The sequence below is a fragment of the Castor canadensis genome, chromosome 16 (genome assembly GCF_047511655.1).
Source record: "Castor canadensis chromosome 16, mCasCan1.hap1v2, whole genome shotgun sequence".
Lineage (NCBI taxonomy): Eukaryota > Metazoa > Chordata > Mammalia > Rodentia > Castoridae > Castor > Castor canadensis.
In genome coordinates, this window is record NC_133401.1 from 83,437,705 (window position 1) to 83,462,143 (window position 24,439).

General features: G+C 47.7%; 1 protein-coding gene across 23 annotated transcripts in view; it reads left to right on the forward strand.

Moving 5' to 3' along the window:
* Tenm2 (teneurin transmembrane protein 2) overlaps positions 1-24,439 on the forward strand; it is a 1,177,215-nt gene that overhangs the window by 1,103,422 nt on the left and 49,354 nt on the right. For all 23 annotated transcript variants that reach the window (XM_074057721.1, XM_074057728.1, XM_074057729.1 and 20 more), the window contains 6 exons: positions 7,418-7,628; positions 13,129-13,248; positions 16,641-16,902; positions 18,129-18,396; positions 22,141-22,284; positions 22,732-22,981. In XM_074057721.1, coding sequence (XP_073913822.1) covers positions 7,418-7,628; positions 13,129-13,248; positions 16,641-16,902; positions 18,129-18,396; positions 22,141-22,284; positions 22,732-22,981 — 1,255 coding nt within the window. The remainder of the gene's footprint in view (positions 1-7,417; positions 7,629-13,128; positions 13,249-16,640; positions 16,903-18,128; positions 18,397-22,140; positions 22,285-22,731; positions 22,982-24,439) is intronic.

Here is a 24,439-nt window from a genome sequence, read left to right on the forward strand (position 1 = left end):
CCTGGTTAGCCTATTAGGTCACTCCTGGTATTGCAAAGTATTTCTTTGGAATACAAAGAAGTACAAAGTATTTTTTGGAATATCATGTGAAATCAGGTTGCAAAATGATACTTACTTCCGATTTGGGGTGATTCAAATTGTTTATATACATGGGGACCAGCAAACATACATTTGCCTGAGTCCCATACACCTTAGGCTGACCCTGCAAGCGCTCACCCTAAAACAAAACAACTCCCAAGGCAAAATCTACTCTATTGTTGCCATCTTGTTCTTACTCTAGTCAATCCCACGGGCCAGCACCAGGGCCCCCTAGTCACTGACCCACTCCTCCTTCATTTCCATCACACACTGCAAAGGGCACCACGTTCCTTCCTTCTTGCCCCTCCTGGTTGCCTCTTCCCTTCTTCACATCACCTCATTAACTTGCCACCTCCCCATCACTCACTGATCTCAGAACAACAGCCCTAAGATTTATTGAGTCATCACCTGCACTACCTAGATTTTTCTTGGGTAAATGAGAATTTGTCAAATATCCATCTCCGTGTAGGTGAGCAAACCTGTATGCTGCCACTAAGACTCAACCAGAAAAAAGAAGTAGAAGTGACTCTGAAGGCCTCAGTAGGTGACAAGGTGCTACAAACCTTTCCGAGAACCTTGCTTTGGTCTCAGTTGGCCCTCCCCTCACTCCTGTGATGTACCATCATCCTTGTTTCCACTTTATAAAATCACCTGAGTACCCAGGTGGTCAGCATGAGAAGTGAGGATGTGCCCAACACCTAGGAGGGTCCCTTGTGCCCTTTGCCAACTAACACTGCCCCATAGAGGTACCACAACTTTTAACTTTCTATCAAAATTGATTTCTCTGCCTGCCCATGAGCATCCTATAACAGATCTGTGTGCCCTCTTAAAACCAGCCTCCTGCATGGCCTCCTGCACTACAGATTCCCTTCAAACCATGTCTAGAAAGAGTGGAGCTCATGCTTAAAATCTGAGCAACCCCCACCAAGGCTGCATCCCCTGTCTCTGTAGACAGAGATATTTGTAGCAACCACAGTAAACCGTTACAGTCAACTTTTGCCACTGTGTCACAAAACAGAACTGAGAAAAGTCATTTTGTTTCTCTAAAGCCTTTAACACGTGAGAAAGCCATAGAGATCACGCAGGTCAAAGAGGGAGTCACATGCAGACTGAGCTACAGGGAGCAAAGGGACCAAAAATGGAACAAAATGCTTCCCCACAGACTCTCCATAAGCTGCCTAGCTGCCCAGAGCACAAAGATCAAACAGGAAAGTAAGTGAAATAAACATCCTCTCATTCTTAAAGCCCTCCTCTCTAAGAGGGACCGTGCAAAGACTCAGGTAGCCTCCTCCAGGCAAAAAGCCAAGGCTGAGATGTCCAGATGTTCACTATGACTACTGGACAGCCTCCCCGTGCACACAGGGCCCCCCACCACCATCCCAAGTGATAGCTTTACTGTAAGCATCGGATTAAAGTGCCAAGCTAAAATCTCTCCATCACCTAGGAGTTCCCTCCCTTTAAATCTAGCAGAGCAGAGGAGACAGGGGCTAGAAATGGCTGACATGTGCCTGGAGCCAACACGGAAGGTAATGGCACCTTGCACACGTGGTGAACCCCCCGGGGGGGGTTGACTCTCACAGGTGGGTAGTGTGGGTCTCAGTGGTAACATAGCCAGGAACGCCTTCCCAAGTGGCCTGTTGTTCATGATGGTTCCTTTCCAGATGCTCCTGTCAACAGCCAAATCCTTTCCCAGCTGGAGCAATAGGCAGGTCAAGTCTCACAGCCACCATGTGTCCCCAGGTGATGGCAGCCAGTGTCCTGTCTTCAGGCTCCCTGGGGAGGATATGACTCTTCCTTCCAATGGTGAAAAAGATAAAAATAAAGTGGCCACCTCTTCCTGCTCTTTTTCCTTAGCTGCTCCCTGGCCATTTGGCCCCCTGGCCATTTCACCACATTCCTCAGGATGGGTAATGTGGTGAAATGGTGACAGTGCCATCTCCTGGCACTCACTACACCAGGTCCTGCTCCAAGGACTGTACAGTCATTCCTCAGTATCCACAGGAGAGAACTCCAGGACCCCCACAGAAACCAAAAGCCTTGGCTGCTCAAGTCCCACATATAAATGGTGTCGTATTTGCGTATGATCTATACAAATCCTCCTGTCCACTTCACATTGTCACTAGACGAGGCATTAATGCCTAATGCAATGTAAACACAAGGTAAATAGTTGCTGAACTCCAGGGACTAATGACAAGGAAAGTCACCTGTGCATGTTCAGTAGCCGTGCAGTCATCACAGGCCTGGCTGCAGTTTTGATCTGGGGTTAGTCAACTCCACCACTACGGGGACCGAGGATCAGCTGCTTTAAGTCTCCCAGCAGCCCTTCCCACCATCGTCACCTCATCTCCATTTTGTACAGGAAGGAAACTGAGGCTCAGAGCAGGTAATTAATTATCCAAGGTAGCAACTAGCTAGTAGCCAATCTGAGATTCAAACCCAGGTAGCCATGGTCTGAAATTTAAGGCCTGCATTATTCTACTTTGCAAAGCCACCATGAGGGGTTGAATCAAGAAGATCTGATGAATTCTACTCCATCTATAGTCATATTAATTGTTATTAACTTGTCACTGTCTGGAAACAGCCCACTTGCCAAGACTCGACCAGCCCAGAGCCCATACCAGTGAAAGACTCTAATTATAAGGGGATAATAATTCTGTTCATTTTCCTGTCCTGTGTTTATAAACTGAAGAAGTTAAAAACTTCAGAGAGTTTCTGCTTATTAGCAAAAACTACAGTTTATTGAGCACATGCTATTATACATACATAATAAATAATATATTTATAATATAACATATGTATTCATTTATTCCTTATCACATAGCTCTAGGGACTATGTTCTGTGATAGCTCAGTCTTTTTCTTTCTTGTTGTGCTGGGTGGGAGTACACTGTAGCATTTACAAAAGTTCTTACAATATTTCAAATATATCATGCTTGAATTTCCCTCCTCCACCATTCTCCTTCATCCCCTCTTCCCCCACTCCTGGAATAGTTTCAACAGGTCTCATTTTTCCATTTACACACATGTACAGATAACTCAATCTTAAAGGCAAGAAAACTGAGGCCCACCAAGGTTGTTTGTCATCCCAAGATCACACAGCCAGCAACTCGAGGAGGTAAACTTCAACCCCAAATCCATCTGATTCCAGGAGCCGCATTCTTGCCTCTGATTCTGTGTAGAGTTTTTGGCTTTTTAACCTTGGGATTTATCCAAACTCGGCAATAATTCACCGTGATTTCCACTTCACGTTGCCAGAACAGTTATGACTGATTCTCTCTGATTTCCTTATCAAAAGCATGAGAACCAATGCCCCAATATTGTCCTCAGAAAGTTTCTCCCAGGGCCCTTTTTCCTGCCATTGCCTTGCAATTAGCCGCTGAGGAATCTGTGTAGAATATAGCCACGCCCGCGGTTTAGCGTTGGCTCTGCAGACAGCACCCGGCCGGTTTTCCCTGGCCAGGTTTTGCAGAGTGCAGCCGATGAGGATGAGTTAAGCAGATGTGTGTCATCACCATCACCCCGGGCCACCTGGGAAGGCCTGCACTGCTGAGTCAGAATCAGGACCTGCAAACCTCCCCCACCCCTTCCCCAGCCTCCCCAGCCAAACAAATCAGCAGGTAGATAAAGAAAGAAAGAAAGTGCCCAATGTCCTGTTGGATGGAGACAGTGGTGGCCTCACAGGTCCTGAACTGGCAATTCAGAATGGTTTGATTGTCTGCTTGATTGTTTGCAAGATAACTGCAAGATTGACAGTGACAGGGTAATTTTCTGGAGATTGCGATGTCAGACTCCATCCAAGGGGCCGGCAGACAGAAAGACGTGGCTCTCATGACTGACGGGCCACCCGGGAGATTGGAGTGCCAGTTTCAAGTCCACGGTGTCATCGCAAGTGCTCGGTGGCAGGGCCGTAATCACGCAGCATGATGGGGTCATTACAGACACCACGCGGGCTCGCACTTAATAACCGGGAGACCCCCATCTCTGAAGCAGGAAGATGTAAATATCAGGAAGAAGTCAGTCAAGTCTCTTTCCTCCCTCTTTTCCCATTTGGCATCTGCTGCTGGGGCTGTGTTTAGGCATCTCCTGCCCAACAGGCCCTTGAAGGAAAAGCCCAGAATCAACAACCCAGTGGGGAAATTCAAGGGAGTCACAAGTCCAGAAAGAGTGACAGGCTGCAGGGGACGGGGAGGGAATTGCTCAGGCTTAATAGGAAAACCGTCTGGAGTGATTGGCTGAGCCCAAGCCGTCCTCGGGCTGCTAATCCAGACTGGGCGGCAAGTGGGCCGGAGGGGGAGGAAAGCCTGGCTGCTGCAGGAAAGAAAGGCCACCAGAGATGGATGGGACTCATAATCAGAAGAGGCTGGGGACCTTAGAAGAAACCCATGACACTAACAGCAGTGGGTTCTCGCCTGCAGCTGCTGTACGAGAAGCATCTCAGCAGGTTCCTTTGAAAATCTGAAGCAGGCGTTCCGGGTGGATTCCTCTGTCTGGTGCAGGCAGCCCACGGGTGGTGAAGGCCCCGGCAGAATTCCGTGCAATTATTTTTCCCCCTTTCTTTCCCCCCTTATTCTGCCAGTGGCCTTTGAATCCTGATCAGGCAGTGAGAGCGCAGGTCTAATACGGTGTCTGGGTACCAACCTGCTTCTGAGATGCAGTTTATTCGCAGCTGTTCCCTGGGCTCAGGCAAGAACCCCGTTCAGCTGCGCTGTTCACAGCCCTGACTCCACAGGTCTCAGCGTGAAAGTGCACGTGCCTGCTCACCCTCCTGCGTCTGCATTTCTCGGAAATTGTGTGCATCTGACTGTGTGACGAGGCACACAAGCAGCCTCTGTCCATGCAGAAAATGAGAGGCTAGTTTTAGTCATTTTGAGCCAAGACAAACATGCAACCTCCTAATTTGTTTGCTTAAAAAAAAAAGTCATGGATTAAAATAATTGTACATTAATTGCTAAATTACAGTGGAACTTTGGTGCAATTGCATATTTCAGTTTCATTAGCGGAACCAAACGAAAAGGGTAATACCAAAAAAAAAAATCACACTGTGGTTAGTGGTTAATTTAAAGCTCACAGACAGGCTCTGACTCAGTGTTCCAGCACAAGGGTTCATCATGCCACAGCCCAGGACTCCAGACATGCCTCTCTGCTGCTAGTTACGGCCCCAAAGACACCTTACTTTTAAATCCAGGAGCTGCAAGCAATTTATTCTCAAACTCCTCCACTGTGTGCTCAACCAATTCCCAGCTGAACGACTAAGGATTGGCCAGTGAATCCATTCTAATAGGTTATTCCAAGGACAAACACTGCCCAGACATGTATGGAAAGGAAAAGTCATTTATTCATTCAACAAACATTTGTTGAGCACTCTATTCTGTGATTGGTGCTAAGCAAGGCATGAATGTAGAAATTAATAAGACACTGTTCTTTTCACTGAACTCATTTTCCAGATAGGGAAGCAAGCATAAGGGTATAATTAATTCCAGTAGGAAGAAGTTAGTGTTAACATTCCTAAGCTGTATTATGCATTAGAACCACCTGAGAGTCCTGAGTAACATGCAGATTTCAGCTGGGCACCAGTGGCTCACACCTGTCATCCTAGCTCCTTGGGAGTCTGAGATCGGGAGGATTATGGTTCCAAGCCAGACCAAGCACAAAAGTTCGTGAGACCCCATCTCAACAGAAAAAAAAAAGCTGGGCATGCTGATTCATGCCTGTCATCCCAACTGCAGTGGGAAGCCTAAAATAGGAGGATCACAGTCCAGGCCAACCTGGGCAAAAAGTGAGAAGCTACCTCCAGAATACCCAGAGCAAAAAGGGCTGGGGGTGTGGCTCAAGAGCCTAGCCTGCCTTGCAAGCCTAGCAAGCTCAAAGCCCTGAGTTCAAACCCCAATACTACCAAAAAAGAACAAAAAAAAAAATTGCACGTTCAGAACTTGCTCCTGGAGCTCTCTTTGGGGAGGCCTTGGTGGGCCCCTGATTCTCCCCACGGGATCTGGATGCAGTCATCCTCTGAGAAGTTTGCATACAGGGATACACAGAACAGGAACACCTAAGCGTGCGGACGAGTCTGTGGTGCTGCAACAAAATGGCATGGAGTGAGTGACTCTAACGGCAAGCATTCACTTCTCATAGTTGGGAAGTCCAAGATGACAGGGCTGGTGGTGTTGGAGTGTGACAAGAACTCGATTCCTGGCTCCTGGTGGACGCCGTCTCTGTGTCCTCAGCTGGCAGAAAGAGAGCCAGAGAGCTCTATAGGCCCCTCGTCTCCTGCAACAGAGCTCCGCCCTCATGACTCAGTGCCCTCCCAGAGGCCCCACTTTTCTAATGCCATCACATTGGGGTTAGGATTCCAACACAGGAATTGGGAGGGCACACACCCTGTCCATAAGAGCCAGGCCAGGGGCATCACCAGGAAAGCTTCCTGGAGGAGGAGGCCACCCCCAAACTGGTTGTTGAATTGAGCAAGTCCTGTCCGTGTCTCCCACTGCACCATCAGCTCAGAGATGGACGCCATGAGTCTTCTCTCACTCTCTTAGGTAAAGCATGCGGACAGCACTCAAATGTGTGTGGACTGGTAGATGAATCAGCCCAAAACAGAGGGGAAGGGGGAACGTAGGCAAGAAAGACAGCGTGGCCAAAGTTCCCTGGGCTCACAAGGAAGTCGAGCAGCAATGCCATGATAACCTTGCTTCCAGGCTCCCCACAGCACAGTCACTTCCCACATCTCCTGGGCACACACCTGGCTTAGAGGAGCAGGGACCAGACGCTCTGTCCCTGGGATCGAGTTGTAAGGACTCCTGTGAATTTGATTACTCGTGTACCCATCGGCACGGACCCTTGGAAACCGTGTCTGGATAACTTTTCATGCTGTGTTATTTAAAAGTACAGTTCTTGTTTTCATTTTTAACTGTTCCAATAATACTTGCTCATAGAAAAAATGAAGAAACTTTAGGAACATGTAATCAAGAAAACAAAGAGAAACACACTTACCTATGACCAGGGATAGATGTTTGTCAACCTTTTCAGTCCTTTCCTTCTGGCCTTTTATTTTCTAGGCAAGTGCTGTGTTTTGGTTTGGTTTGCTTTGGTTTTTGGTGTGGTGCTGGGGACAGAACCCAAGGCCTGGCACATACGTGCGAGGCATGCACTGGACCCTGAGCTGCACCCCGGTCCCAGTCTTTATTTTCCATGCCTCTGGGTTGGAATTAATTATACCAGACTTGCTGCGTGAAAGCTGCCAAGCCCAGGCTCCTGGGAAGACTGACGGTAACTAGCACGTTAGCACGTCCAAGTGGCTGGGCGCCATGAATTCCGCTGACCTGCCTCTGCCTCTGCCCTTCCAGATGGCCTGGTGGATTGCCTGGACCCCGACTGCTGCCTGCAGTCAGCCTGCCAGAACAGCCTGCTCTGCAGGGGCTCCCGGGACCCCCTGGACATCATTCAGCAGGGCCAGACGGACTGGCCTGCAGTGAAGTCCTTCTATGACCGTATCAAGCTCTTAGCCGGCAAGGATGGCACCCACATCATTCCTGGAGAGAACCCGTTCAACAGCAGGTAGGGGCCCCCATGTCCCTGTCCTGCTGGAGTGGGAGAAGTACTTTGGTGTGGACCCATTTGGCCTGGAAACTGCTCAGCAGAAGCAGCAACCACCACGGCTCGTAGAGGGCCTTCCTCGCTCTGTCCTGAGCCCCAGAACAGTCTGGGTCTCTCTATGGGATTTGCTCACCTTAACCCAGAACCTGCTGACGACACCTGTTGACATCTCAGGTTTTGAGATGGTTTTCTATTATTTGATGACATTTGTGTCATTTTTAATCCCCCTTTATAATGCTTTGCGTGTGGCTTTTGTTTGAGCGTTACGGAAATAGTTCACTTGATAGATTAATTTTGAAAGCTGTTATTAACTTGATAACATAACTTATCATTCATGGCACCTTAACATCACGAGGATGCCAGTGGGGGCATTTATTGAGCACCGAGGATGAGTCAGAGAGATGTTCTGTAGATTAATCAACGCTACAACAACCTAGCAATAGCACCTCCCGGTTCCCCCCATGTGCAAAGCAGTGGGGCCGCTGCGTTTTGCTCCTTTTCTTGGGTTCCATTTTGCTCTCTGTTGCTAATCTGAGGTTGTAAATATTCTCGGCTGAAACTGGATTTACTTTGTAGTCACCTTGGCCCACCCCTTTGTGCTAGGATAAATCAGAACAGGGCCTGAAAAAGACAACAAGAGGAAGGTTTGACTTGGAGACCCCCATGGACATCCCTCCCTCCTCCCACTCCCATCCCACCCCATCCCGTCCCTCTTCTGGACAGTTCTTGATTCCGAGAGTAGACAGAGGAGTGGGAGAGGTAATTCTTATGGCCAGCTGGGCGTGGTGGATGTCCTTCTTGGTAGGCCAAGCCCCAGGTCTGGGTGGTGTACGGGGATGGTTGCCGTGGCCTTCTCGGTATACCTCACCCCCACATGGAGAAGTAACCTCTAGTGGAGGTATCTCTCACATGGTCTCAGGTCCTAGGAGCTTGAGTGAGGTGGTCCAAGTCCCTCTGCTCCCTGACCCTCCTCTTACTCATTGCCTTTCCTCCTCATTTATTTTACCCAACTTTTGAATTTTTTATCTTACTTTTGGTTGACACAGAATAATGGTACATATCTTGTATACAATGTGATTTTTTAATTCATGGATACATTGTGTAATGACCAAACCAGGATAGCTGGGACATCAACTACCTTAAATATTTATCATTTCTCTGTGATAAAAGCACCCAGAATCCTCTGTTTCAGTTCTTTTGCAGTAAACAGTGCATTATTATTTGGTGTAGCTACCCTAGTGTGCAATAAAACACCAGGACCTGTTCCTCCTCTCTCACCGCAATGCATGCCCATCCTCGCAGCCTCTGTCCTCACCAGATCAGAGGACATCACAACTTAGGATGTCATAACTTCTACCCCAACTCTAGTCATCCCCCGATACTCCGCTCAGGCTCTTTCTTCACCCGTCCCTTCTAACCCCTCTTTCCTACCCACCAGGTAGGCTCAGAACAGCTCAGGAAGGGTGCTGCTCACCTGGCTTCACTTCCTCCAGAGCCCTGGCCTTAGAGGTGGTTCTCTGGGAGGCCCCTGGTGGACTCTGAGGAGGAAACCCCATCTGACCATGGCTCTGGCCTGCCCAGGCTGGGATGCACAAGGGTGGAAGGTGGCACAGTCAATTCTGTGACCCTAGAGCCCTCCGGAAATCTGGGCCACCTCAGGTCTTGGCAGCTCTTTTGACTATGAGGGTTCTTAACAAAGTCGCCTTAAACCGATCACTTCAGCTTCTCTCTGTTTTAATTTTATTAAACACAAAATAGAAAAGAAAGTAATTATAGAGAAGAAATCCTAGTCACAACCTTCTTCTGTTTCAACCCTGACCTCCTGACTCTGTCACATTGGGCACACAAACCTTACTTTTTTTATATACACTTTATTTATTTATTTATTTATTTTTATTAAAAAATTTTTATTAGGCTACTACATTCATTATACAGGAGGGGATTCATAGTGACAATTCTGATTGGGCTTATATTGTACACTGGTTACATCTCCCCCTCAATCCCCTTCCCGCCCCACTTAAAGCAGTTGCAAGAGGTTTCTTTGTTCTGTTTCATACAAGTATTTGAAGCCCATCCACCATATTCCCTACCTTAATCTCCTTCATTCACCTCCCCCTCCCACAAGTTCCCCACACACTGTACCTATTTTACAGCCCTGTCTCTCATTATTAATACAAACCTTGCTTTCTTGATTAGCAAAATCAGGATATTATTATATATCACACGTGGTAATATTACTATTTATTTTAATAAAGGGACCTCTCAAAAAAAGAAAAGAAACCATAAATCTCTGACAAAAAAAACCTTATTTCCTGTGCTTGTTAAATTCTGATTCTGGGATAGCGCTGCAGGTGTTTGCTTTTTACGGTGGATACAATTCGTCTTGCTAGGGACTCATGGCAGGGCCTTGCACTAGGCCATCAGCGCTTTCCTGAGGTTTGCTTATTCTGGAAACGCATCCTCTAGAGCCCAGTGGCTCTTGCTCGCTAGGATATCTTAACTTCTACCCCAACTCTAGTCATCCCCCGATACTCCACCCAGGCTCTTTCTTCACCCGTCCCTTCTAACCCCTCTTTCCTACCCACCAGTACTTGCCACTTCCAGGTGGCATCCTGAGCTAGAGCCAAGATTCAGGGGAGCAGGCAGGGCCCCCAAACCGTGCGGTAGACTAAACCAACCCAGAGAGCTGAGCGGAAGAAAGTCGCTCTAGAGACAGCTCCTGGGAAGCTTTGGCAGGCCCACCCTCCCCGGCGCGTCTGCACAGAGACACAATTCAGAAGTACAAAGCAGTGCTCCAAGACACAGGTTGAAGTTCAGTAAGCATGTGAATTTCAGAGCATTATCGTCTGACAAATAATGAAGGACAGAGCTAGGAGTGAAAAAATAACTTAATTCAAGACTTCTCAAAAAGGCGTTCCCCCAGATAATGGTGTACAAAAATAACTAAAATGCCTGACTCCACCACTATAATTTATTGAGCAAATCTCACTACCCAGATAATGTGATAATTGTTACACATCCATAATCATAAATAGAAATGAACCGATAGCATGCGTTAGCTGCATCTTTTCTACGAATTGGCTGCTTAGCAATGACAGGGAGCCAACAACAATGAAGAATTGGAAAAATACACCCGTAGAAGCCACAGGCAAGCTGGTCCCTTTTATTCCTCCGTTAGAAGCCACAGGCAAGCCGGTCCCTTTTATTCCTCCGGTGCTCTGCAACGTCTTCTGCTGCAGACCTGACTCAAAAGACATAGCCACTGTAGGGAAAAGGTAAGGGAGGGAAACCCACCGTGGAACACACGCCCAGTTTTGTTTTTTCATCACGAGCCCTGTGTACCTTGTGGTCATCAACACTCAGCATTGATTTTAAAATAGTGTCTGGTAAGACCTTCAAGAAATCTGAGCTAAGATAAGGAAATGCAATTGAACAAAAGGATTATTTTCATAAATCAGTTTTTCACTTTCAAAAGACTATCGTTGTGGTTGGAGCCAGCTACAAACGGCATTCATTTGTGAGGCAGACAATGTGGGCCGTCAGTGGAACCATCTCAACACTCCCCAGATCATCAAAGGATCGGAGTGGAGCAGCTGGGGTACTGCTAATAGGAAGAGAGGCGCTAGAAGTCAGTGTCCTTCCAGTGCTCAGCGTTCAGGGCACATGGGATGGCAAAAGTAAGTTTGACACGATTCTGGCAAAAAAACCAGGTCAGCAATTACCTCTTGCAGAAAGTGGGAGAATATCCACGAACCTGGGAGCCCAAGAACCTCTCTGCTTTCACCAAACTGCCCCACGTTGATCTTTAAAGGTCAACAGTATGGCTGAAAACCAGTCTGGTGAGCTGGCCGCTGAGTCCGAGTGTGGAGGTTCTCATTATCCTGCTTCTTTGTCAAGTCAGAAGGTTCAGGTGCGAATTCTCCCTCTATGGACTTTGATAGCGTACGGGTTGGGTGTCTTCACCCTTAAAACCCCAAATCCAAAACACCAGCATGACACTTCAAGTGGAAAATGCTCTCCCTTGAAACTTTGACTCACGTACAAAGTTCTTTAAAATATTGTATCAACGCACTTTGAAGCCAGCCTGGGAAAAAAGTTCATGAGACCCCCATCTCCAAAATAAGTAGACCAAAATGGACTGGAGGTGTGGCTCAAGCTGTAGCGTGCCTGCTTTGCAAGTACAAAGCCCTGAGTTCAAACCCCCAGGGACTGGGGGAGAGGGGATAAAGGAGAATAATGGAGGAGGTAAACTCAGCTATGACATATCATAAAAACGTTTATAATGTCACAATGTACCCCCAGAGAACAATAATTTTAAAAAAAAGAAAAACAAACAGTCCAACCAAAACCTACCTATCTGTCTATTCATCTAGATACCTATCTGCGTGTATATGTGTACATACGTACACATACACATATACACGCATGCACATATGCATACATATCTCAGATTACCTCCTGGCTCTTCATAGAAGATGTAAATGAAACATGCACGAATTTCATGTTTACACTTGGGTCTTACCCCCAAGATCTCTCATTATGGATAGGCAAATTTTCCAAAATGTGAGAAAGTCTGAAACACTCCAGTTTTAAGCATCTGAACTAAGGATACTCAGCCTGTAGGACAGCATCTCTGAGGCTTCATAGGATTTCCCAGAAGTAGCAGATTGGGACACAGAATTTCTGGGAAAATTCTAGTACTGTACTCTAGAGAGCAAGGAAATTTCTCTGACACCAGAGAAGAAGGTGGATGAGATTTCCACTAGCCCCTCCCAAGACAGCAGAAATTTGACAGAATACAAATTTGTAGCTTCATGCAGTCGCAGATCCAAGATGACTTCCGAGGAAAAATACCTTCAGTGTTCTCTTTTCCTTAGGCTCTCAGGGCTTGTGAGAAATTTAGCTCTTAGAGGGAATCAGAAAATGATGTGTTGGATACCCCAGCCTCCTATAAAACCTCTGTGTGCTCCCCGCACCCCTGGACATCCCTGCCTGGCGAAGAGTAATGGGACCTTGCTCCAAAGCCAAATTAGGAAATGAGAGGCCAGATGGAAAAACCATTGCCCGAGCATAATACTCTCAGTGCTAGCCAGGCACACAGGTGAAGGAGGAGGACAGCTTCCGCTCAGACCACACCAGAGTCAACTGACATCAGCAATGAACAAGGCCAAAGCTAGAGGGAATGGGCACGGGAGACCCCAGTGCCCAGCCAGTGACCAGCGATGCTGCTGGTGGACTTCACCCCAAAATGTCTCTGCTTTGATTCCTGGGGCAGAGCCAAGCATCAAGACTTCCATTGTGCCCATACCTGTCGTGAGGTGTGATTGTGTGCAGTTGACAGTCTTCTCCTCGCCAGGGACCAGCTGAGGATGAGGGAGAGTCAGCAACAGGGAAGAATTCAGCCTCCCCGGTCTTTCTGTTCTATGTGCACCTGACACACTTGTGTTTCTATCTCTCGCAGCCTGGTTTCTCTCATCCGAGGCCAAGTAGTAACCACGGATGGGACTCCTCTCGTTGGTGTGAATGTATCTTTTGTCAAGTACCCAAAATATGGCTACACCATCACCCGCCAAGATGGCACGTAAGTAGCTTCGTGGAGTTCGTCCCTCCTCGGGATAGAGTGTGCACGCAGAGAGAGTGATGGCACTATTGACTTGGAACATTGTGGTTCCTCCTTGTGGACTGGAATCCCCACGAGCCCAGACCTCTAGGGAGGGCTCCTCCAAAGACACTTCATGCTTGTTGATGTGCAATCAAAGCCAGCCAAGTGTGAGGTCCTGAGTTCAAACCCCAGCACACCAAAAACCAGAAAATAAACAGATGGGTCAACAGATCCAGGGTGCTGACAGCCATCACCTTCCTTTTCCATGTCAGGTAAATGCTCTTCTGTGTGTGTTGGGGGTGGAGCGGATTCTAGAAAGAAGGAAAGGTAACTGTTAGAAACTGATTCCTATTTTAAATCAAAGGCAATGCAGGGTGACAAGAATCCACATGACACCGTGTCCTGTGGTGAACCCCTTCTGCTTTCATCTGTGGCTTTAGGAGTTGTGTTGTTTTCACTACAGTTTTGAGGGGGTGGGCTGCAATCAGAGAAGTCTAATTAAATACATTTAGCAGTCACCCTGCTGTGTGAAGGAGGCAACCTTTCCCTATTATCCTCTGATTGGAACCTGCACCCGTTCAGCCCCCACCAAGATGAAAGCTCTGTTGCTTCCTTAGTCCATTGGGTAGAGAGGTGACAGTTAAAGACAGGAAGAAAAAATCTATAGGAAGAGGAGACAGGCACTCTGGACTGGACACATGTGTCACACACACACACGAACACACATCACATCTCCCTCCTAAGGGGGAGAGGGACTCTCTCTGTCAGTCTGAGCAACATTTTTTCAAGGAAACGCAACTCTGGAAAACCATGGTGGTGATTCTGGCCTGTCTCTGGTGAAAAGTCAAGCCTTGCTTTTCAATGTCCTAAGGTAGCCTTGCAGGTAGGTTCAAAACTTACAGCCCACAGCGGCCCTGTGCTCATGCTCCCAACACTGAAACCCGAAGAAGAGGTCTAAGGGTTCCCGTCAAATCCTCAGTACAGAGGCTCCTCAGTTTACAATAAATAAGTCAACGTCATGATTAACCCATAGTAAGTTGAAAACATTGCAAATCAAAAATGCAGGAAATGCACCCAGTCTTCCAGTCGTCCCAGCTTAGCGGCCCAGGAGCTCACTGGAGAGTTGGGGTTCACCCTGCTCAGGAGCTGAGGCTCACTGCTACTGCATTGAGAGACAGTGCCCTAGTGAGCATCGCTGGCCCAGGAAAAGCCACAATTCAAAGGACACTTTCTACTGAATGCATATGTTAAGTCAAGCCAACCTTTGGGGCGCGTCTGCATTCACTGAACGTTTGATGTGTCACTCAGACCTTTCTGTAGCCAGATCTAATTATTGGAAAGCACTGGGGTGGCAAGTGTAGCCCATGTAGTGATTCTGTGGCCTGGGCTCTTTCTTAGAAGCCAGCATTCTTAAAGAATGGATATCCCCAGTGAATTTTTGCAAAGTCTTGTGATCTGATACAGAAGGCATTTCTGGGTCCTTGGTCCCTATCTGTCCCTTCCTTGTGCTCCCTCATCCCTCTTTACGCTTCCTCACTGATCAAGGCCCAAAGCACCTCCACATCATCCTCCAACCTCCTGGACCATGACTCTTCAGCTTGTTCAAGTTAAGCCATGAAAGCCCCAGGGCGGGTTTGGGAATGCCCCAGAGGAATCCCACAATGCTACAGTGCGCTGCGGGTCACAAGCATTCATGTTAATTCTGGAATGCAAACAGTCATGTTAATTTTTTTATGACTACCAACAATTTGACCCACGCTGGCCTCAAGCTCACCATCCTCCTGCCTCCGCCTCCCAGGTGCCCGGATAACAGGCCTGCACCACCAGGCCCAGCCTGCTTCAGGACACTGTGCTATCAGACCGGTCCCCAGCAGCACGCATACCAGTAAATAAACATGTAAACAAACAGGCTAACGGCTGTGTAAACTGCAGTGCCACGCGTGCTCTGATGTGTGCCTGATCACTCCTTCCACCTCCACTAAAAAAATAAAAAGGAAAAAAAATCACCAAATGTGTGACCAAAATAGGGTGGAGGCAGTGTATTTTCGCTGAGTTTTTACTATGATCCAGGACACAGGAATTGTGGAGCGATCAAGATGGAAACTCCACTGCCCTCGAAGAGCTCAGAGTCAGCATGGTGGCTTCAGCTTGGGGACCTCTCTCCATCAGCCTCCTCCCTGTTACCTGGAGGACAGCTGCCTTCACTTTACTGGCACACACCTCTCTCTGTCTAGCTCTCGGGGAACAAACAGGAATTCAGTTGAAGGAATACACTGGGTGCTGGTGACTCACACCCATAAGCTAGCTACTTGGGAGGCTGAGATCAGGAGGATAGCTGTCTGAGGCCAGCCCAGGCAAAAAGTTCATGAGACCCCCCACCTCAACCCATAGCTAGATGAGGGGGCACAGCTATCATCCTAGCTATACAGGAGACTGAGATTGGAGGGTCACTGTTCCAGGCCTGTCTGGGCAAAAAATTTCGTGAGACCCCCATCTTATCGGAAGGAAGCTGGCGGGATGACTTGTGTCTGTCATCCCAGCAGTGGTGGAGAAGTGTGATTCAAGCTGGGCTGGCCTGGGCAAACAGCCAGACTCTATCTCCGAATTAACCAGAGGAAAAAGGGCCCAAGGTGGAGCTCAGGCAGTAGAGCACCTGCCTAGCAAGAGCAAAGCTCTGAGTTCAAACCCCAGTACTGCCAAAAACAAACAAAGAGAGCCATTGCCAAAGACAGTAGAAACAGAGCAGAGGCTGGTTAAAGGACTGTAGACCTGTGTGCCTCCCTGCCTCCTGATATGCTGTCATTATAACCACATGACTTTTGGGCCTTTCTCTCAGCTTAGTGCTATGCTCAGTGCTTTACACCAGGGGTCAGCCACCATTTTCTGTAACAGGCCAGGGAGTAAGTGGTTTAGACTGTGCTGCTGGCCGTGTGGTTTCTGCCGCCGTGACTTAGCTTGGGCACTGTGGCAATAACATGGCTGGATAATATCCGTAAGCAAATGGAAGTAGCTGTGAGCCAATGAAACCTATTTACCAAAACAGACGCTGGGCCAGATTAAGCCCGTGTACTACAGTTTGCTCATCCCTGTTCCACATCCATCTCAATATTTTACTCTCTCAGCTATGCTGTGTGTTGGTGTCATCATTTCCCTCCAACAGGTGAAGACACTTGGGCTCAGAGAGGGTTAGTCACTTGCCTGATGTCACACAGCTAGTTAGTGGCAGAGTTTGGGTTCTAGCTGAGCACATCTGCCTCCACACCCTGGCTCTCCCTTTCGGGTCCTCCTTGTGGCCCTCAGGTGAGACATGAGCACCCGCCCTGTCTAAAGGAGAGTCCACCCCTCTTAGTGAGCCATTTCTCCCCCTCCAGGTTTGACCTGATGGCCAATGGGGGTGCTGCCTTGACTCTGCATTTCGAGCGAGCCCCGTTCATGAGCCAGGAGCGCACAGTGTGGCTACCATGGAATAGCTTCTACGCCATGGACACCCTGGTGATGAAGACAGAGGAGAACTCCATCCCCAGCTGTGACCTCAGTGGCTTCGTCCGGCCTGATCCCATCATCATTTCCTCACCTCTGTCCACCTTCTTCAGTGCTGCCCCTGGGCAGAACCCCATTGTGCCTGAGACCCAGGTAGGAATGGCAGGTACCAGGGAGGAGTCTCGGGACGTCCTGAACCAAGCCTAACGGGTCAACTCCCTCCTATCACATGTGTCTCCCCAAGTGTGCCAGAAACTAACATGAAAGGGAAGGGACAGCTGGGTGTGATGGCTCACTCCTGTAATCCTAGCTACCTGGGAGGCTGAGATCGGGAGGATCATAGTTTGAGGCCAGCCTGGGCAAGAAAGTTTGGGAGACCCTATCTCCACTAATAGCTAGATGCGGTAGCATCCACCTGTCATCCCAAGCTACATGGGAGGCTGAGATGGGGAGGATCACAGTTCCAGGCCAGCCTAGGCAAGACCCCATCTCGGTGGCAAAAAAAAAAAAAGCTGAGCATGGTGGTGTGAGCCTGTCATCCCAGCATAAGGAGGAGGATTGCGATCCAGGCTGGCCTGAGCGAAAACAGAGACCCTATCTCCAAAATAACCAGAGCAAAAAGGGCCGGAGGCATAGTTCAAACAGTAGAGTACCTGCCATGCAAGCATAAAACCCTGAGTTCAAAACCCCAGTACTGCCAGAAAAGGTGGCGGGGGGGGGGGGGGGGGGGCGGGGAGAGTAGGAGTGCAAAAGAATTTATAGTAACTGTGGACCAAAGTTTGGCTCCCTCCTGGACACTTGATGCTTGTAGACAGTCATTCGAGACTTTGGCAGCAGTGAGAGTTTTTAATAAAATAAAATAAAGCAATCTACTAATGCACAAGCACCTGCAAATTGCTTCTTACTCCTGTTAGTCACAGAGATACTGCTAAGAGGCGCCTTAACGATCTACATTAGCGTTACGACAGAGGGCGGATCTCTTTGTGGCCTCCCTGTCGCTTTATATGGATTGTCAGTGGAAGGCACAGGTTCACATAATTACAGCCTCTCATGGTCTCCTTGCACACAGCCAGCTGTAAAGCCTGCTGCTCTTATTTACATCTTTTGCCAACAGTGTGGTTTTATTTTAAAAAAACACAACAGTGACCAAGAATTATCATTAATCCAAAAATCATAACCTCAGCACCTTCACTCCATGGTGGCGGATGAAGTTGGGGTTGGTTTTCTTTTTTTTTTTCTGTCTCAACCGTGGGAAGTGGTTCATGCTCCCACAGATGGTGTGACGTTGGGCGAGGCAAGAAACAGGCGGCGTGGGGCTGCAAAGAGCTCGCCAGCCGGGACGTGCTGAATGCAATGACCCTTCCATGTGTCCCCTCCAGGTGCTCCATGAGGAAATTGAGCTCCCGGGTTCCACCGTCAAACTCCGTTACCTGAGCTCCAGAACTGCAGGGTACAAGTCACTCCTGAAGGTCACCATGACCCAGTCCACGGTGCCCTTGAACCTGATCAGGGTTCACCTGATGGTCGCTGTAGAGGGGCATCTCTTCCAGAAGTCGTTCCAGGCTTCTCCCAACCTGGCTTACACCTTTATCTGGGACAAGACAGATGCTTACGGCCAACGGGTGTACGGTCTCTCGGATGCTGTAGGTATGTGTTGGTTTCAGCCATTCACTCAGTCATGGATTTGGTCATGGGTTGGTTCAGTCACTATTTCCTGAGCCCCCAGCATATTCGAAGTACTATCGTAGCGGATAAAAACTCGGTGTCAACAAGACAGACAAGATTCTTCTTCCGTGAGCCTGATATCTAGCAGAAGGCTGAGATAAGAAACACAGATCAGACAAGGAAATATGAAGCCATGATAAATGCTAATAAGAAAATAAAACTCAGTGTTACCTTCTGAGGCGGAGGGGGAACTGTGGAGGACATTCAGAGGAGGCTTCTCAGTAGAGTGACATTTCAGTGCAGACTTGAATGACAAGGAGCCGCTTGGAAATCAGAAAAAGAACATTCTGGACAGAGAGAAGGTCGTGTGACTAGAAGGTAGGGGACAAGGGGGACATCCAAGGTGAAGGTAAGTCTGTGCAGGGGCTGGTTCATGTTGCAGACAGAGCACTTACAAATGGCACAGAATGTACCTCAAAAATAAGAAATTGTGGCTCAAGGGAGTCTGAAAAGATCCTGTTCAGAACTTTGCTTTGGGAGGGACTGACATGACGCCCCCCAGGAGAGCTCCTCCTCTGCTGTGGTTACTGTAGTCGTAGTATGGATTAATGGCTACCTGGGATCTTCCTACCATGGATGGCTGTTTGGGGGCTAACTAATTTCCCAGATATTGTATTCTCTCCACCAGTATGCTTGTGGTTTTCAACAACTGTCAGGAAAGACAAGTTACCAAAGTCAGAAACCAGCCAACACAGGAAATTTTTACTGTAATTGGCAGCCAGTGTTTAGCAGACAGTCCCTCCGTGAGAGCACTGGGAATGTCTTTCCTCTCAGGGAATCTGTCAGTAGCCCAATAATTCTCATATTTCCCAGGATGCAACTGGACAGAAGGGGGGACAATGAGCAGGCAACTCACACTCAGGTCATGGTCCCAGGAAGCTAAGCCATTCGCCAGTGCAGGTAGTAATGCAGTTATTAGGATACCGATACTTTTATTATATCTGGCATTAGCCAATATCAAAATGATAGCCAATATCCAAAGGTAGACAGGATTTGATAACCTACCCTCATGTACACCAGCTCCTGCCATTGTCAGCTCCTAATGAATCTGGTTTTCCATCTCCTGACTCCCATATTGTTCTGAAGCAAGTCCCAGACATCACATTATTTCATCAGGATATATCTCTTAAAAAACACTTGGAAAACATAACAACACTACTATCTCATCGTTTATTAATATCATCAAATGATCCATCATGGTTCAATATTTTAATCATCAGTCAGGCATGGTGGTACACGCCTGATATCTAGCACTTGGGAGGATCCCAAGTTCAAGGTCAGCCTGGGTTATATTCAAGAGTCTCTTGAATATCATAAAACATGAGTACTTGAGTTCATTGAATGGAGATCCAAATAAGATCTACCTTTTGCAATTGGTTGGTTTCTCTTAAATTTTTTTTTAATTTAATAAATGTTTTAATGTTGCTTTGCATTTCTCTTTTTTTAACTTTATAATTTATTTATTGAAGAAATTGGGTTGTTTGCCTGTAGAATTTCCCAGGCTGGTAGTGTGTGTGTTTCCTGATTACACGCCTGTGACTGCTTGACCTGGTTCCCCATTCCTTGTGATGTCCTGTAAATTGATGGTGGGGTCCTGAGACTTTCTTGGGTTCAGGTTTGATCTGGGGCAGGTGGTACTGTGTTCTCCCACCAGGAGGAGCCTGGCGGGCAGTGGATAGCTTTATGATTTTGATAGCCACAGACATTTACTGGCTGGATCTTTTAGGTCACTAGAGATTGCAAAATGATATTTTAATTCTGTCATTGTTTCTTCATCTATAACTGCAATACTTTCAATACTTTCTCATTAGCTATGTGGTTATTTGAGGTGCAATTCAAATAAGAGAGAAAGGACAAATGCTTGGTTCTTTCACTCTATTGCTAGTTTTCAGTATAATGAATTGGTTCATCTTCCAAGGGTGGCAAATTGATGTTTTTTTAAATATCATTATGAAGTCATTGACTAAAATGTTATCCAGGGTGTTTCAATCCATTGACGTTATCCTTACAAATGGTCAGGAGGTCCCATCTTTGGTCTCCGGGAATCTCTTCAATCTGACTCCCAAATCCCTGAACGTGACCCTGATGAACTGTGATTGCTTCCTCACTGTCTAGGGTGACTAAATGGCCTCATTCCATCTTGTCCGTTTCTTGCTCCAGCCATTGCAAGGAGCCCTGATCTTGTGGATGAGGGATAAAATGTCAGGGCCATGCTGGGCACTAGCTGTCATCTGATGGTTGGATTAGTTGTTGCTTGTCAGCAATTTTGTAGGAGTAGTTAGGAAATACATGGGTGTGCATGCGTGTGTACTAAGATAAAATGCCCCTCCCTCATATTGACACTTCTATATCTCAGGATTTTATAAAAAGCTGCAGACATCCCCAAGGGAAAATGGGACCACAAAGCCAAGACCCACATGAGACTAAGGTCCCATTCCCTCTTCCACTCCCAGTTGCCCATGTGGCAAATGTAAGGTTTTCACCAACAACTTTGGATTCTTATCCCCACTGACACTCCATGTAACTAGCAGGCTGCACCCTGATGGTGCCTGCTCCTACTGGTACTTTCTGGAGTCCTGACTGAGCAATCATCCCTCATCAAGGATTGGTTCCACAACCTTCCCCAAACTACCAAATCTGAGGGTCCCTCATATAAAATGGCATAGTATTTGCATGTAACCTACACACATCCTCCCAAATACTTTAAACCATCTCTGGGTTACTTCTAACACTTAACACAATGACCGGGTGCCAGGGCTCATGCCTATAGCCCTAGCTACTTGGGAGGCTGAGATTGGGAGGATTTGTGTTTGAGGTGAGCCCAGGTGAGATAGTTCACAAGACCCCAGAAAATAACCAGACCAAAATGGACTAGAGGTGTGGCTCAAGTGGTGGAGTGTCTGCTTTTGCAAGCAAGGCCTTGAATTCAAACCCCAGTCCCACTGGGAAGGGAAAGGAAGGGAAGGGAAGGGGGAAGGGAAGAGGGAAGGGAAAGGGGAAGGGAAGGGGGGAGAAGGGAAAGGAAGGGACTTAATACAGTGTACATGTATATATATATATAGTTATTACACTGATATTTAGGGAATAATTATAAGAAAAAAATTTGTGTTTGGTACAGAGGCAATACATTTTCATATATTTTGGTACCTGCAGGTACCAAAAGCCAGCTTTCCAAAGTGTTCCTAACTCAGACAAGCCATTGCCCCACAATCTCCTCAATGAGCCACAGGCTTCCAAAGCCTTTTCTCCTAGCAAGTGAAAATACACAAGATGTATCAAATGCATTCCATGAACAGCAGGCTGCGAGCGACTGCCCCCTGTCCTCCTGACCATTTCCAAAGGAGAGTTGTACAGGATTAGGCTTTCAAATGATTCCTCTCCCCTCTCCTCATCACTGGGGTCATTTGGAAAGCCAGCTGTTCATTGGAAAGGTCTTTCTGTTCCCACAGACTATGACTGTGTAAAGTTTCAAGGTTGAGTTCAGCTAGAAATCTGGATTTAATACAGTGACATCACAAGGAGAAAAGCAATGAGCCCGCCTCTTGGAGAGTTTTTGGAAGCCAAATCTGTATTGCTGCAATCGCATTTCTCATTTTTGCTAGAGAACTCTGGAACAGTCAAACCAACTCTTCTTCTCCCGTTTTGCCTCACCCTTTTGTCTTGCAGTGTCCGTGGGGTTCGAATATGAGACCTGCCCCAGCCTAATTCTGTGGGAGAAGAGGACGGCTCTGCTTCAGGGGTTCGAGCTGGACCCCTCCAACCTGGGAGGCTGGTCCCTGGACAAACACCACACCCTCAATGTGAAGAGTGGTACGTGATGGGCTGGGGTGGGGCTTAGTGGTACACGACATACAGCCTCGTCTTCTCTAGAACCTTCTCCAACCTTGACATTGAAGTGATAGCCCTTCCCCTTCCTTCCGCCATTTTCATCAACTGCCCCCGCCGCCCAAATTCATACGTTTTTCTACCTTCTCCTAGGAACTGTCAACAACATTGGGCTGCTCTACCTGATGGGCTCTTGCACCTCCTAGTTCTCCTTCGGTCACCTGTGCAGATGTGGCCTGATAAGCCACACCTTTGGGGACTGCCCTCCCATAGCCGCTCCCTCAGCATCCTGAGAGAATGCAAGAGCTCCCCAAAGGAGAGGTCCTCCCATCTTTCTCTTCTCCCTCTCACTTCCCATCACCGATGGTGGCCAATCCAAGAGTCCTCTGCAGATGGCTGTGGTGACCACGTCCCTTTTCCTTCCTCCCCCAGGAATCCTGCACAAAGGCACTGGGGAAAACCAGTTCCTGACCCAGCAGCCTGCCATCATCACCAGCGTCATGGGCAATGGCCGGCGGAGGAGCATCTCCTGTCCCAGCTGCAATGGCCTCGCAGAAGGTAACAAGCTGCTAGCCCCAGTCGCGCTGGCCGTGGGGGTCGATGGCAGCCTCTTTGTGGGCGACTTCAACTACATCCGGCGCATCTTTCCTTCTCGAAACGTGACCAGCATCTTGGAGTTACGGTAAATAGCCCAGTGGGCAAGCTTCTGTTCTACGCTCCCGACTCTCGGGGTGCAGGGTGGCTCAATTTTAGCTTCTATAAGGGTGATCCAAAACCCAAGTCCAGAGTCAGTGAGGGTTTGGGGCACATGCTTGTGTTTCTATTGAACACCATGAACAAATTTGATGTAATTCCCAAGAACTGATGTACAAACAAAAGTAAGGGCTTTCTGTCTCCAAACTGGAGAAGGGTGAAGGCACCTTTGGTTTTTGAAAAGCTCTGTAGAAGATTCTGGTGCACATCAAAGTTGAAGAACCACCAACGTTCATTTAAAGCTTATATTGAGCACTGATGTGTGCTAGCTCTCTAGAAATTATCTTTGTCTTTGCACACCCCCTAGGATATGATGTAGCATAACCAAACTAAGTCTTGCTAGGCAATTTCTCCTGGTAGATATCTTCTGACCAAAGTCTAGACTCCTCTGTGCTGGGAAAATAGTGATTCTAAACCCTCTTAGAAGTGCTTTTCCCAGGAAAGTTGATTTCAGGCCTCAACCCAAAGGAGGATCTACACATGGAGGAAGAGAGTAGGCCCGTAAATAAAGGGGAGGATTATTCAACAACTCTCTGGGAACAGACACCATGAGCCAGGGGCTGTCTGATTAGGGAAGAAAGTGGGGCTGAGCAAAGCCTCAGCTGTGTTTTGTGAACTGATAGGGAACCTCTGACCAAATCATGTGCCCAATTGGAAAACTAAGTTCAAGTAGCGTTAAATGCTTTAAGGAAATCTAACCGGACAAGACATGCGGACTAGAGGGAAGTAGGGGAAAGGAGGGTACATGACATAAAGCAGTCAGAGGAGCTCTCAAACTGGGCAGCATTGGAGCTGGGCCCTGAATATTGAGGGGAGAGCTGGGGGCAGCACTCCAGCTCCAGGCAGAGAGAAATTGTGCAAAAGTTCCAATGGCTACCAATAACCTAGCTTTCTTAAGGTCCCGATGGGCACCCAATGTGGCTGGGTGATAAGTTCAAGAGATCATCCTTGGACGAGATCTGAGAGGTAGGGGCACTGACACATCAGAGATATACTGACCACATGGACAAGTGTGAATTGCATTCCTATTGCAGTGGCTAGCCACGGAGGCTAAAGTAGCAAGTGGATGGAGTGGCTAGGGTCTGGCTGGCCTTTTCTAAAGATGTCTGTGACTTCTGCGTGGAAATAGACTTCAGGAGAGCAGGAAAGCCATGGGACACCTGCGGTAAAGGTCCAAGATTTGGGTGGCAGTGACTTAGACTAGAATGGTAGTGGGAAAGCTATGGAAGAAATATGGAACGTATCTTCTACTTAAAGTGATAGATTGCGTATAAGGAAGGAGGAGAGGAAGAGAGAGAGAGAGAGACAGAGAGAAATGAAGGGTGCCACCAAAACTGAAGCCGAGCCACTAAGTGGTGGCTGGTGCCTCCTGAAGCAGCCTCAACCA